We start from the raw sequence: 14,285 nt of genomic DNA, 5'->3' as shown, positions 1-14,285 counted from the left end.
CCCCAAAGGCCCCACGGCCTGGGTGCACCCCCACCCGCGGGGGCCCAGCGCAGCGCCACCAGCGCCCGGTGGGAATCCTAGGGGGACAGGCTGGGGACGAGCCCCCCCCCCACAGGCAGCCTGGTGTGTCAGCTCCTCCTGCCCCCCAGCCCCGCCAGGGCGTTGGCCGCACGTGGTCACCCCGGCACCGGCCCTGGCCCTGCCACACGCCCGCCTGGCTTCTGTCCACCTGCTGGGGCAGGGGCTGCCCCCCCGGGCTCTAACCACTAGTCCCGCTCCCCTCCCAGAGCGGGGGAGAGAACCCAGGAATCCTGGGCCCTGCCCCCCGGCTCTAACCACTAGCCCCCTTCCTGCCCTGGCCTTGGGCATGTGACACCTTCCCCCCCACCCCCATCCTGCCAATGGCCGGCCCCTCTCAGTGGCACAGCCCCCCCCCCCTTCATGTCGAGCAGACCCAGTGACCCTCCCCGGGTGCTCACCCCCCCACACCCCTGCCCCAGGCAGCAGCTCCTTGCTGCGGGGTCCAGGTGACCCAGAGGACTGGAGGGGGGAGGCCATGGCGGGGGAGGGCGCTCTGGGGGGGGGCTGATCCAGGCCATGGTTGGGGGTCACGGCTCACCCAGCAAACCCCATCCTGTGCCCCGCCTGGCCTCGTGACCTCCTGTCAGCCCCAACCGGCCCCTCCCCAGGGCCCGGCCCATCGCCACCCCCAGCCCAGCCCCCCCGGAAGCTCGCAGGGGCTCTGACTCAGCACCGCCCGGCCCCTGCGGCTGGGACCCCCCCCAGCCCAACGGCACCAGGTGGAGCAACAGCTCCGCTGCCGCAGGCCCTGCCAGGCACAGCAACGGAGGGGGGCAGCCCTCCTGGGTCCCCCCACCCCAGTTCTGCCGGTGCCCCCCACGCCCGCCCTGCAGCCCCTGCCAGCCCAGCCCTGCCCCCCCAGCCCTGCCTGTGCCCCTCACTCCCCCCCTGCAGCCCCTGCCAGCCCAGCCCTACCCCCCCAGCCCTGCCTGTGCCTCTCACTCCCCCCCCGCAGCGCCTGCCAGCCCAGCCCTGCCTCCCCAGCCCTGCCTGTGCCCCTCACTCCCCCCCCACAGCGCCTGCCCCCCAGCCCTGCCTGTGCCCCTCACTCCCCCCCCCGCAGCCCCTGCCAGCCCAGCCCTGCCCCCCCAGCCCTGCCTGTGCCCCTCACTCCCCCCCCGCAGCGCCTGCCAGCCCAGCCCTGCCTCCCCAGCCCTGCCTGTGCCCCTCACTCCCCCCCCGCAGCGCCTGCCAGCCCAGCCCTGCCTCCCCAGCCCTGCCTGTGCCCCTCACTCCCCCCCTGCAGCCCCTGCCAGCCCAGCCCTACCCCCCCAGCCCTGCCTGTGCCCCTCACTCCCCCCCCCACAGCGCCTGCCCCCCCAGCCCTGCCTGTGCCCCTCACTCCCCCCCGCAGCGCCTGCCAGCCCAGCCCTGCCCCCCCCAGCCCTGCCTGTGCCCCTCACTCCCCCCCCCACAGCGCCTGCCAGCCCAGCCCTGCCTCCCCAGCCCTGCCTGTGCCCCTCACTCCCCCCCTGCAGCGCCTGCCAGCCCAGCCCTGCCTCCCCAGCCCTGCCTGTGCCCCTCACTCCCCCCCCCACAGCGCCTGCCCCCCAGCCCTGCCTGTGCCCCTCACTCCCCCCCCACAGCGCCTGCCAGCCCAGCCCTGCCTCCCCAGCCCTGCCTGTGCCCCTCACTCCCCCCCCCACAGCGCCTGCCCCCCAGCCCTGCCTGTGCCCCTCACTCCCCCCCCACAGCGCCTGCCAGCCCAGCCCTGCCTCCCCAGCCCTGCCTGTGCCCCTCACTCCCCCCCTGCAGCCCCTGCCAGCCCAGCCCTGCCCCCCCAGCCCTGCCTGTGCCCCTCACTCCCCCCCTGCAACCTCTGCCAGCCCAGCCCTGCCCCCCCAGCCCTGCCTGTGCCCCTCACTCCCCCCCGCAGCGCCTGCCAGCCCAGCCCTGCCCCAGCTCCGCTGGTCCCCTTGTGTCTCTCTCATGCACCTGCTGCCCCCGGCACACTGCTGCGGTGCCCACGTGGGGCTCACTGGCCCGGGCGAGGCAGAGCCGGTGACTGTTATTAGGTGCATTACGGTAACCGAGCTCATGGGGGTGGGGAGAGACACTGAGGCACAGGCCAGGCAGTGGGAGGCAGCCAAGCGCCCCAGCCAGACAGGGCAGCACCGCGGGGGAGGGGCCTTGAGTGTTATTCAGTGGGTTTGAGGAACCCCCAGGTCCCACAGTGTGTGCCCCCCACTCAGCAAGCTCCGGGGGGGGAGTCCTGGCAGCCCCCCCCCATCTTCCACACAGGACCCTCATGGGCACCCCCAGCCCTGCTTGGCTGAGAGCGTTCGGGGGGGCTCCCCCATTGCTGAATCATCACCCCCAGCCCTCCCTGCCCCCCCAGCCAGACCCCACTGCTGCTGGCCCAGGCCTGCACCCCTCAATATCTGCCCTGCCCCCACCCGCTGGCCCAGGGCTCAAATTGCTGGGGGGGGCCCCCAATGGTGCCTCCAGGGCCCTTCCCCCTGTTTCCCCCCCCCACCCGGGGCAGGTCTGTGTCCAGGCACTGGCCCCTCACAAGGCCTTTCCGGAACGCCCCGCCCGCTGCCCCATGGCCCCCCAAGAACAAGGCTCAGGCCGGCCTGTGTGCACTGTGTTTCTTTCACGGGTCGCACCGCTACACCCACACGGGGGTCGGTTCCACCCCTCCAGGTCCCCTGCCCCACAGCAGGGCAGGGCCCCACCCCACAGCTGGGGGGGCACCCCAGAGCCTCCAGGGAAGGTGGGGCAAAGCCCTCCCCCCCTCCACAGACAATCGGGGTGCAACCCCCCCGAAGGGTTAAATCAGGGTCCGGCGGGCAGCTCTGACAATGGGAGCACATGGGGGGGATCGTGGGGCGCTGCCCTGCCCCCTCCCTCAGTTCCCACCCTCCCAGGGCAGACGGGCTCCTTCGCATGGGGGGGGCTCCCCACGCAGTCCCAGACAGGCTGCCCCCCCCCAGTCCGCAGTCCCCCCCAAATCCAATGTGGGGGGTGGCCATTCATCACCGGGCCTCGCCGGCCGCTGTGGGCCCCACCAGAGTCCGGGGCTCCCGTTTGATGGGGCGGGGGGGGCTGCCCGGCGGGGGGGCGGGCGGGGCCGAGGGCGGGGGGCGGGGGGGCGTGGCGGGCGCCGGCTGGCCGGTGGCCGTGGCCTGGTCGTGCAGCAGCTGCACCAGGAAGTCGATGTAGCGCATGGCCAGGCGCAGGACCTCGTTCTTGCTCAGCTTCTTGTCGGGCGGGTGCGTGGGGATGAGCTTCCGCAGCTCGGCGAAGGCCCCGTTCACGTTCTGCTGCCGCCACCGCTCCCGGCTGTTGGTGAAGACCCGGCGAGCCACCTTCTGGGGCTGGTGCCCTGCGGGGAGAGGGGGGTCAAACCCGGCCGGGGGGGCGCCTGGCCCAGGCCGCCTGGCACCCGGGCACCCGCTGCTCCTCGGGCGCGTCCCGGCGCCCGGCTCAGCAGGGCCTGCCCGGAGCGAGCTGGGCGTGGGCTGCCCCGGCTCTGGGAGGAGAGAGGGGTCTAGTGGTTAGAGCAGGAGGGGGGAGAGCCCGGGCACTCGGCCACCTGGGCTGTGCGGGGGGGGGGGGGGGGACACTCACCATCCATGAGCTCCTGCTCGAAGTGGCTGGGCCGGCGCTTGAGGCGGCTGCTGGGGAAGAGGCTGAAGGAGCCAGAGGTGCCAATGTAGACGCTGGGGAGAGGGACAGAGAGCAGGGGGTGAGGGGCTGGGCCAGCGGGGCCACACGGCCTGGGGGGCAGGGGTGAGGGGCAGGACCACACGGCCTGGGGGGCAGGGTGAGGGGTCAGGCCAGCAGGGCCACACGGCCTGGGGGGCAGGGGAGGGGCGGAGCCAGCAGGGCCACACGGCCTGGGGGGCAGGGGAGGGGCGGAGCCAGCAGGGCCACATGGCCTGGGGGGCAGGGGAGGGGCGGAGCCAGCAGGGCCACACGGCCTGGGGGGCAGGGTGAGGGGTCAGGCCAGCAGGGCCACACGGCCTGGGGGGCAGGGCCACACGGCCTGGGGGGCAGGGGAGGGGCGGAGCCAGCAGGACCACACGACCTGGGGGGCAGGGGGTGAGGGGCAGGGCCACACGGCCTGGGGGGCAGAGTGAGGGGTCAGGCCAGCAGGACCACACGGCCTGGGGGGCAGGGGGTGAGGGGCAGGGCCACACGGCCTGGGGGGCAGGGGAGGGGCGGAGCCAGCAGGGCCATGGGCCCATAAGGGCGGAGTTACCATGCAGCCCCGCCCCCTGTAAACTAGCCCTGCCTGACACCCCCACCGGACGCACTGAAACTGTGCACTGGGGCCCGGGGGGGGGGTTACACGGTCCCCTAAAACTGCGCCACCCCCAACACAGGGGCTGACTCAAGGGTGGGGCGGGGAGCCGGGCCCAGCAGGAGGCTCCATTCGCGGGGTGCTGGGGGGAGGGGCTACACCTCCCCTGGGCCCTTGTGGGGGGGCACTAGCATTATCAGCCCTAAGATCGTCTCAGACCCCCCAAGTTCAGGCCCTTCCCCTCAGCACTGACCTGTTGAGGAAGGGGTGGTACTGTGGGGGCAGGAGCGGGCTCTGCAGGCCGCCGAGGGGAAGGGGGGCCGGAGGGGGCGCAGGGGTGAGGGCCGAGAGCTGGACCAGGGAGGGGATGGGGTGCAGGGCCGTCAGCTCGGTGGTGGGCACAGCCGGGGGGGCCGGGCGCTTGCTGTGAGCCAGGCTGATGACAGGGACGTCGGGGGGCAGTGGGGTGGGGGCTGGGGGGGGCGGGCTCCCTTTGCGGTCAGGGGGCGAGGCGGGGCTTGGGGGGGCAGGCGGATGGGGAGCAGGTGAGTGGCTGGCAGGGGGCGAGGGTGGGGGTGGGGGGCTGCAGGAGGGTGGTGGAGTCCTCAGCTTCTCCATCATCTTCCAGGCGTGGCGCGGCACCTCCGGCTGCGGCCAGGGATCATCTGCCGGGACAGCACAGGTGGGTCAGACCGAGGCAGGGCCCCTGCTCCCCGAGCGCCCCCCCCAACCGTGAGGTGCCGTCGTCCAGACGCCTCGTCGACCCGCCTGGGCGCAGCCCGTGGGGGCCTGAAAACCCGCGACCGGCTCCGCTGCGGCACGACGCCTGGTTTGGGTCAAACCGCTTCCCGAGCGAGCAGCCCGCCGGCGCTGAGCCGCTGACCCCGGCGCCCGTGGGCGGGGCCACGTGGGGCTTTCGTGGGCCACGGCTCCGGGGCCGTGTCCCAGCACGTCGCGGCGGCCACGAGCCCGAATCCACCCAGGGTGGGGCAACGCGCCCGTGTTGTGCGGCCTCGCCCCTTGGCGTCGGTGCGAACGGAGCCGTGAGACGGGGCTGGGGGGCGTCGCAGCCCGACACGCCCTCGCTGGGGGCTTCGTCCTGCTAAAAGACGTCCCTGCACCCGGCGCCGTCCCAAATGGCTCCGCTGGCCGGGCAGCTGGGCCGGGGGGGGGCCCGTTGGCAATTCGTAGCCCCCGCCCTCCCGGCCCGATCGCGTCTTCAGGTTGGAACGCTCCTCTCTGGGCCAAGGAAAGGTCCCCCCCATGGATGCCCCCCCGGCTCACTTCCGAGCCTGGGCCCAACCCGCCTAACACACCCCGGCCCCTTCCTCCCTCGGCTCAGCCCTGCGGCGAGGGCCAGTTCTGGCCACCCAGGTTTGGTAAAAGTTCGACCTGTCGGTGACCACCAGGCGTGAAATCTGAACACGTCTCGGGCACAGCGGGGGGGGGGGGGGTGACTCCCTGGCAGCCCCGCAGGCAAACCCCCCCAAGCAGCATGAAAACCTCCCACCAGGCCGCTGCGCCCCCTGGCGCCCCCCCCCCCCCCCCCGGCCTGTGCCCGGCGCTGGCTGGCTGGAACGCGCTGCCCCACGGCCCCGGCTCTGACCGGCCAGGGCCTTGGCTTGCGAGCGTGGACAAGGCCTGCGGGAGCCCAGACTACACCTCCTGCCCGCGGCTGGGCGGAGCCGACAGGGCCACTGGCAGACGGGTCCTGTGCCGCATTAGAATGGGCACCGCCAGGCAACGGTGTTTGGGTCCTGGTGGCGATCGGGGGCCCATCGTGCCAGGTGCTGCACAGACCCCCCCACCCGGCTTTGTGCCAGGTGCTGCCCAAACACAGCCCCTGCCCCAGCGTGCTCAGTGCAAACAGACCCATTGTCCCTGTTGTACAGATGGGGAAACTGAGGCATGGGGTGACTTGCACGCTGTCCCACGGGGGGGGAGCCGAGAGCGAAGTGGTGCAGGAACCGGATGTGCTGAAGGGTGACCCTGCGCCGGGTGTCCCCTGGGTGGCCGCAGAGTGGGGTGGTGCCCAAGGGAAAGAGAGAGAGAGAGACCCCTCCCACTAGCCCCTTGGCTCAAGAAGGTGCCCCATCTCCATGGCCAGTGCAGCTCTCAGCGTGCAGGCTGGGGCTGTCGGGGTGGGGGGATCCCCGCAAGGGGGAGGGAAATGGCTGGGACGTGTCAGTGACCCAGCTGTGTCACAGGACCGAGCCGCAGGGAGACCTGAGGGAGCTTGGGCATCCAGGTAGGCTTTCTGCATGTGTCTGCGACTGTGTGTGTGCGACTGTGTGTGCGACTGTGTGTGTGTGGCAGTATGTGGCTGCGACTGTGTGTGCGGCTGCGACTGTGTGTGCGGCTGTGTGTGTCTGTGACTATGTGAGTGGGGTAGTATGTGTCTGCGGCTGTGTGTGTGCGACTGTGTGTGTGGCAGTGTGTGTCTACAACGGTGTGTGTGGGGCTGTGTGTGTGGCTGCGGCTGTGTGTGTCTGCGACTGTGTGTCTGCAACTGTGTGTACAGCAGTGTGTGTCTACAACGGTGTGTGTGGGGCTGTGTGTGTGCGCCCATGTGTGTCTGTGACTCTGTGTGTGGCTGCGACTGTGTGTGTGGCTGTGTGCGACTGTGTGGCTGCGACTGTGTGCGACTGCAGGCTGCCGGCACGCACGGCATTCATGCCCTGGCTTCTAGCAGTGATCAGCAGCGTCCCAACCCTGGTGCCATGTGCTGGGCCCCCCGGAGCGCTTTCACCCGCTCGCTGTGCGGTTTGTCTTGGCAGCCATGAGACTGGGGGCCAGCTGCCCCCTTGAGTCAGCCACGCGAATGGGATGCCCAGGCCGGCCCCCCGCCTGCCAGCCCCCCGCCAGCCACGCAGGGAGCCGGCATTAGGAACCTGGCCCTGCCACGTGGCACGCGACACGGCCGACGTACGGCCTCTCCGGCCACGCGTCACGGCAGCGCTCCTTACGTGGGCCGCTCACGTCGCGGGGCTCTGTTTTGGGGCCGGTTCTGTTCAGTAGCTTCATCGAGCGGTTCGCTGGCGGCACGGCGAGCGCGAAGGATCCGGGCACACTGGAGAAATGGCCGGAGGGCAAGAGGACGGAGTTCAATATGGCCAAACGCTTCGGGAGGAACAGCCCGTGTCACACACAGTGGGAAGTGATTGCCTAGGAAGGAGGCCTGCGGAGAGCGACCGAGGGTCAGAGCGGACCACAAACTAAACATGAGTCACCAGTGGGACAGTGGTGCAAAAACAGCAAACGTGACTCTGGGCGGCGTGGCCAGGCGTGCGGGGAGCCAGACACGAGGCCTCGTTCTGCCGCTCTGCTCCGCGCTCAGCAGGCCTCCGCTGGAGGGGTGGGTCCAGGTCTGGGCACCACATTTCAGGCAAGATGTGGAGAAATTGGAGACGGGCCAGAGACGAGCGACGAAGCGAGGAAAGGTCTCGAGAACAGGAGCGAGGAGGCGAGGCTGAAGGAACGGGGCTGCTTTCGGCTGGAGAGGAGAAGGCTGCGAGGGGACAGGATTAGGGATGTCAGCGCCGAGGCGAGGGACGCGTATCCGAGGCAGCAAGCGGTGGGGAGCAGAAGCCGGTGCTGGGGGAGCCGGCGTAAGAGCTGGGTTCCCCCAGCACTGTGTCAGCGGGGAGGGCGGGCAGAGGAGGCCGAGCTGTGCTGGTTCTGGAGCCAGCGTGAACCTTGACCGCTGGGTCCTGGCTCGTGCCGGCCCTGGGAGCGACCCTCACTGCAGCTCTGCACATGTACATGTAAAATGCGGAGCCACAGGGGCAGTAGCGCCCCCCATCGACAAAGGGGTTCTCAATAGACCTTCCATCGACTAGTCCATTGGCCCGTTAACTTACTTCACACCTCTAGACGTGGCAGCAGCTTTCCAGCTCTGTTACAGGGTGGAACAAGGAGGAGGGAGAAAAATTGTTCTCCAGGCCTCTGAGGACAGGCCAAGAAGCGATGGGCTTAGACTGCAGCAAGGGAGGCTGAGGTTGGACATTCCTGCCTGTCAGGGCGGTTAAGCACTGGGCTAAATTGCCCAGGGCGGTTGTGGAATCTCCGTCCCCGGAGATATGGAAGAGCAGGCGGGACGGACACTGGTCAGGGTGCTTGGTCCTGCTGCGAGGGCAGGGGGCTGGACTCGCTGACCCCTCGCAGGCCCTTCCTGTTCCAGCCTCCTGTGGGGCTACGCGTCTCTGTCGTACTGACTCGGGGAAGCCTCACTCGGGTTGTGACGGCGCGTTGGGGTCCCCGCCTCCTGCACCCCCGAAAAGGCACGAACAGACTCCACAGGTGGTTTATTGCTTCTCCGGGATACAGCACAGCACAGATGTCATCAGGTTACAGGGCAGGCCTAGGATGCCTCAGCCCCCCTTGATATGGGGCAGGGGTCTCGGCTTCTAAACCCCCCAGCCTGTTGCTGAGGCTGCTTCCTCCATGCTCCCAGACCGACACTAACTCACTCTCCTTCCAGCCCTGCCCCCCAGCCAGGGCAGCATCCACCTTCCTTTGTTCCTCTCCATGGGGGGTAGCTGGGCGGGCAGGTTGAGAGATCCCTTTGCATAATGACCCATCCCTGTCCTTCTGGGCTGTGGGACCGGCGGCAGCCAGTGGGGTTACCACAGACCCATAGAAACCAGCAAGTTCCCCCCCACTACGTCACACGGGTGCCAGGCAAAGTGGTTGAAACCATGGTAGAGAGCCGCGTTATCGGCCGCAGAGGCACATCGGTTGCTGCGCTAGAGCCAAGCCAGCGTCTGGGAGGGAAAATCGGCCTGACCCATCGACTAGGCCACGTGGACACGAGGGACCCAGGGACCACGGTGCACTGGGGCCTTCGCCCGGGTGGTGATGACGGGGGCCGTTCCAATCACAGCGCTGGGGGTCAGCAAGTCCAGCCCCCGCCCCAGGCGGTTGTGGGGGATCCAGGGGCTGCCTGCAGGGCGGGGCGCAGGCCAGGGCTACTCTAGGAAACTCTCAACATTCGACTCAGCAGCCCCCGACTCAGCAGGTTGGAGCTAGCGGGGAGGCCACGGCGGCTCCGTACTTGGCCGCGCGACCTTGGCTGAGAGCCCCAGGAAGCCCTGGGGGGTCATTCGCTGCATTTACTCCGGGGAGTCGTGACTCCGCAATAGCGGCACCGGCGCCCGCCCGCCCGCTCGACTGAACGATTCCGGCGCTAGCGCCGCTCCGGAGGGAAGGCGGATTTCAAATTCCGCAGCCTCTTACTTGGTCGTGTGGACGCCCCGCTTATACAGTCGACCTTGGGGGGGGAGATTTGGAAATAAAGCCCCAGTGTAGGCCAGGGAGCCGTGTCCCTGGGGGTCGCTGGTGTAACAGGGCGTGTGTGGAGTCTGTTGATACGGCAACTGGTGCCCGAGGGACCCAGCTCAGAGGGCACAGCTGGGTCTGGCCAGAGAGGCCAGTGGGTGGCAGAGAGCGGCCCCAGGGGGAGCAAAGGGCAGAGGAGAGAGGGGCCCAGGTGACCCTGTTACCTGGACAGGAGACACAGGTGGGGGGAGGGGCTGCTGGGGGGATCGGAGGCTGGGCTTGAAGGGGGGGCTGCGGGATGGGGCAGGGGGAGCAGGCTGTGGGGCAGACTCGCGCTGGGCTGGCGAAGGGGGTGGCTGATCCCCATGGGGGGAGGCCCCGGGGGTCCAGAGTGAGCGGACCCCCCAGGGAGCCCACGGCAGAGACAGACGCCCGAGAGGTGCGGTCCCGGGCGGCGGAGGGGCTAACCCCGAGAGAGGGGACACCCGGGAGTTCAGCCCAGGGACCACGGGCCGAGTGTGGGGGCGACTCGTGAGCCGTGGTAGCAGGGGACGGCTCAGAGGGACCCCGCGGGCCGCTGGCGCGTTGCAGCGAGCGCCTGCCAGCGACACGGAACCGGCCTGTGCCCAGCTCCACCAGAGCCACCCGGCCCGTCTGGGCAGGGCGTGGGGCTGGGCGGGGGGGAGGCTCACGCAGGGTCGTGGCTCGGCGGGTGGAGCAGGCGCAGCTGGAGCGCCCGAGATGCCCAGAGAGCCAGGGCGCAGCCCCAGGGCCGCCCGCGTAGCAGCCGGGACCCCGACGGAGCCGACTCGGTCAGCGCAGGGGGTCTCCGCCGGGCTCTCCCCTGGGGAGCTGGGGAGCGGGGCAGCCCGAGCTGGAGATGGAGGAGGCGGCCAGGGTGGGGGGTTGGGATGGGCCCCGAGATGGCGGCGCTGGGGAAACGACTCCAAAGCGTGGCCAAGAGGGACAGTGGCACCATGCGGGGGGGGAAGGGGGGGAAAGGGCAGCCAGGCAGAGCCCTTGGAGCGCAGGGGCGGGCTGGGCTGGGCTGTGCCAAGGGGAGGGGGCCAGCAGGGCAGGGAGGGAGGAACGTCCGGGGACGCGGGCGGAGGTGACACTGGCCTGGCCCGAGGTGGTTGGCCCGGACCAGCTGGTGCCCGATGCCCACCTGACCCTGAGGGTGTAATCGGAACCCCCCGTCAAGGTGCCTGTCCCTTTTCGGGGAGCCCCGGCGGAGGCTGCTGCAGAACATCTGGCCGGGTCCGTGACGCTGTCCCCTGGCACGGCAGGGCCTGTGACCCCGGCCGGGGGGGCCCAGGGGAAGCGTAACGCGGCTTTGAGGCCCCTGCCCACCGCAGAGGAGCCGTCCCAGGAGGCGGCGATGGGTCTAGCGGGGCCCCTCCGCAGGGAGCCGGTCAGGGAAGAACCCAGCCGGGGGGCGGTTCGCTACCCCGAGGCTGGGGCGCTGCCCTCTCTCCAGGCGGCCGACGCACTGCGGAGCATTTTCAGCGGGGGCGGGGGGGTCCCGAAGGTGTCCTCACAGACCCGGGGGTCCAGCTCCGGTGCTTGCGGGAGAAACGCAGGGTCCGGCCCTCCTGGGCCTCAGCCGCCCAGCGGGCTGGGGAGCGGGTCACTCATGAAGATGCTGAACTCTTGGGCGCACCAGCCCCCGTCGGCCTGGGACCAGCGCCCCCCCCCCCCCCCCCGGCCGTTCGCACGCAGGGACGTGCCCCGGGAAGCCAGCGGGCTCGCCCCGTTCGAGTCGCTGTGCGGGGGAAGGGTGAGGGGGCCCCTGGACCTGACGGGGGATGAACGGGAGGGGAAGGCCGCTCCAGAGGGCTGTGCACCAGGGGACACAGGCTGGCTCTAGGGGGCACCCCGCCGTCCTCCAGTCCCTGGGCGTTTCCCGTGGTGCCGGTCCCCGAGAAGGATGGGCCAGGCCGGTTCTGGGTGGGCTCTCGGAAGCTCAGCGCCATCGCGGTGTCCAATGCCTCCACCATGCCACGGCCGGAGGGGATCTGGACAAGTCGGGGGGAGCCCAGGTCCACGCTGCTGGGGTCCCCCGAAGGGGACAGGCGGGGTCCGTGGCCCCGAGGCCAGGGTGCAGTTGGTATCCCCGATCGGGCTCTTCTAGTTCCTGGTCCTGTTCTTTGGCTTCAGGGGGCACCTGCCCCTTCAGCGCTGCGGGGACGGAGACTGGCCGCTATTGGCGGGAGCTGTCGGGGGACCATGTATCCCGGTGCTGGGGCTCCTCCAGAAAAGCCGGGAAGGGCAGGGTGGGGATGCAGCGGTGTCGTGTCTGGGACGCGCCCACCTGGAGCCGGCTGAAGGGGAGGCCGCCGGGGACTGGCCAGTTCCTAAGACGCAAACCCTTCCCGGGGCCCAGCCAGCCCTCGGCCCCAGGCTGGGCAGACTGACTCGGACAGGGGAACCGCCCGCTGGGTACGTGGGCAAGGGGCCGCCGGAGAGCAGCCAGGCTGGGCCCCGAGGAAGCTGCAGCCGGCTCTGTCTGGGGGCTGCGCAGTGTAACCGCCCCCTCCCCTGGCCGGGCGGCCCCGGACGAGAGGCCGATGCCAGATTGCGAGGTGGAGGGCTCCGTGGAAGGGGGGCGCGATGGCCACAGCTGATGCTTTCTCCTGGGGTGGGGCCCTGGACTCCCCAGGTCCTGGCCAAGTGACCCTGCTCAGGTCAAACCAGAAGGGGGGAGGGGGGAGGAAGTGGCGGGCTTGGGGGTTCCAGTGGGTTGCATGGGGGGCACTCAGCCCTGGGGGTCACTGGTGTAACGAGGGGGGGGGGAGTTTGTTGTGGCAGGGACCAGAACAGAACTGGAGCCCCCAGCGACGGGTGCCCGGGGGACCCAGCTTGGAGGGCAGGGCCGGGTCTGGCCGGGGAGGCCAATGGGTGGCAGAGAGCGGCCCCTGGTGCCCTGCCAGTGGGTTCCAGCCAGGGGGGAGCAAAGGGGGGGAGAGAGGGACCCAGGTGACCCTGTTACCTGGACAGGAGGCAAAGGCTGGGGAGGGGCTGCTGGGGGGATCAGAGGCTGGGCTGGGAGGGGGCTCCGGGACGGGGCAGGGGGGGCAGGCAGAGCCCTCCGGGCAGCAGGGCTGGGCTGAGGGGGGCCTAGCTGGGTTCAAAGCTCGATAAACCCGCCTGGGAGCCCAGAGCCAGCGGATTCGCACTGAAAGGTCCCCCCCCCCCCCACGGGGACCGCCCAGCCAAACGTGAGCACGACCCTTCCGGCCGGGTGTGTGCCCAGCCCTCCAGGGAGGGGGCCCAGAGCCGCCCCGGGACGCCTCCTCGGACTAGAACATTCCCCTAAGACCTGCTCTAGATCTCGCCTGCGGCCGGAGAATCCCGCCGGGTCCTGTCCTGGCCCCGGGGCCGTGGGGAGCAGCTGGTCCGGCCCCTGCCTTGGAGCGGATGTGAGGAGTGTTCCCAGGTGCCCCTCACTCGTCTTTTCTCAGGACTCCACGTGCCCCGGTGTTTCACCCTTTCCCAGACGTCAGGTTTTCTCAGGCTTGGAGCATGTTTGCTGCTCGCTGGACTCTCCATCAAGGGCCCCTCGCATCTTTTCCTCTTCTGTGTGGAATTGTTTCATGTGCGGAATAATTTGTTCTGTGCGCTGAGGCAGGTGCGGATGTGCACCCCCAGGAGAAACAAAACCCGAAGCGGAGGCGCGCCGCTAATCAGCTGGGCAGGACTGGGACGCGCGCCCGGCTTCCCGGGAACCCTGCTCTCCGTATTTGAAGAGTTGGATTCTTGCACTCGCACCAGGCGGCATCGGGCTCAAGGGGGCTGTGTCTGGGGCTCACAGGAGACGCGTAATAACCGCGCCCCTGCCGAATCCACATCCGTGTTCATGCCCGTCCCGCCGTGGCGACGGTGTCGGACACGCCTCGCCTAGATTTCACGGTGTCTCACGCAGCACGAAGGCGGGTTTGAAAATGGCCACAGCACACGAGTCCGCGTTTCTCAGACGGGGGACCCGACCCAAAAGGGGGCTGCAGGACGAGGAAGGGGGTGAGGGGTCTGCCGTCCTTCCCGCTGCGCGGCGGTGAAAGCAACTTACCATTTCGTACAGGTCCTGGCCTAGAGCAAGCCGGGTCCCCGCCGCTCTGTCCACAGCTCCGCCAGCTCTTGCCGGAGCCGCGCACCAAGGCGCCCCTGCTGACTTGCGCCTTTGCTCTGCGCTGCTGCTGGCAGGGATGCTGCGTACAGAGCTGGGCTCCTGGCCAGCAGCCACCCCTCTCCAGCGGCTTTGTCACCCCCTTTTGGTGAGGGACTCCCCGCTTGGAAAAGGCTGCCCAGCACATCGGGCAAAAGGACACAAAAGACGCAGATTTCATGATCTGCGGCGCCTTCCTAATAAATAACGTGCCGCGCCCAGTACCGCGCCCCGTCACACACCTCGTAGCGAACGCACAGCAACCGGTCTCGTTCCACGGCCGGTTCTCCGGCACCGCTCCCAGACAACATCGGTCCCATCAGGCCAACTCGCTGAGCAAGTAACACTGATTTTAAAAATCCCAGCCAACCCCCCCTCCTGGCAGGGCTCGCCAAGAGTTTCTTTCCAGGCATGTCCAGTCCACCTTGGTCCTGACCCAATCCCTACAACACATTTCTACTTCTCGTGGTAGCCCCAGCCCGGTGCTCTGTCTCACAGGGAAGGCGACAGAAA

The 14,285-nt window shown here is 69.6% G+C and overlaps 1 protein-coding gene across 3 annotated transcripts in view; it reads right to left on the bottom strand.

Moving 5' to 3' along the window:
- Positions 1–2,658: 2,658 nt before the first annotated feature.
- LYL1 (LYL1 basic helix-loop-helix family member) overlaps positions 2,659–14,285 on the bottom strand; it is a 28,997-nt gene continuing 17,370 nt past the window's right edge. For all 3 annotated transcript variants that reach the window (XM_075902357.1, XM_075902358.1, XM_075902355.1), the window contains 3 exons: positions 4,584–4,995; positions 3,655–3,746; positions 2,659–3,409 (listed from right to left, as the gene is read on the bottom strand). In XM_075902357.1, coding sequence (XP_075758472.1) covers positions 3,060–3,409; positions 3,655–3,746; positions 4,584–4,995 — 854 coding nt within the window. In that variant the 3' untranslated portion in view covers positions 2,659–3,059. The remainder of the gene's footprint in view (positions 3,410–3,654; positions 3,747–4,583; positions 4,996–14,285) is intronic.

The sequence above is a fragment of the Pelodiscus sinensis genome, chromosome 19, assembly GCF_049634645.1.
Source record: "Pelodiscus sinensis isolate JC-2024 chromosome 19, ASM4963464v1, whole genome shotgun sequence".
Lineage (NCBI taxonomy): Eukaryota > Metazoa > Chordata > Testudines > Trionychidae > Pelodiscus > Pelodiscus sinensis.
Note: the sequence above shows the minus strand (reverse complement) of the source record. Positions and strands in the feature narration are given on the sequence as shown.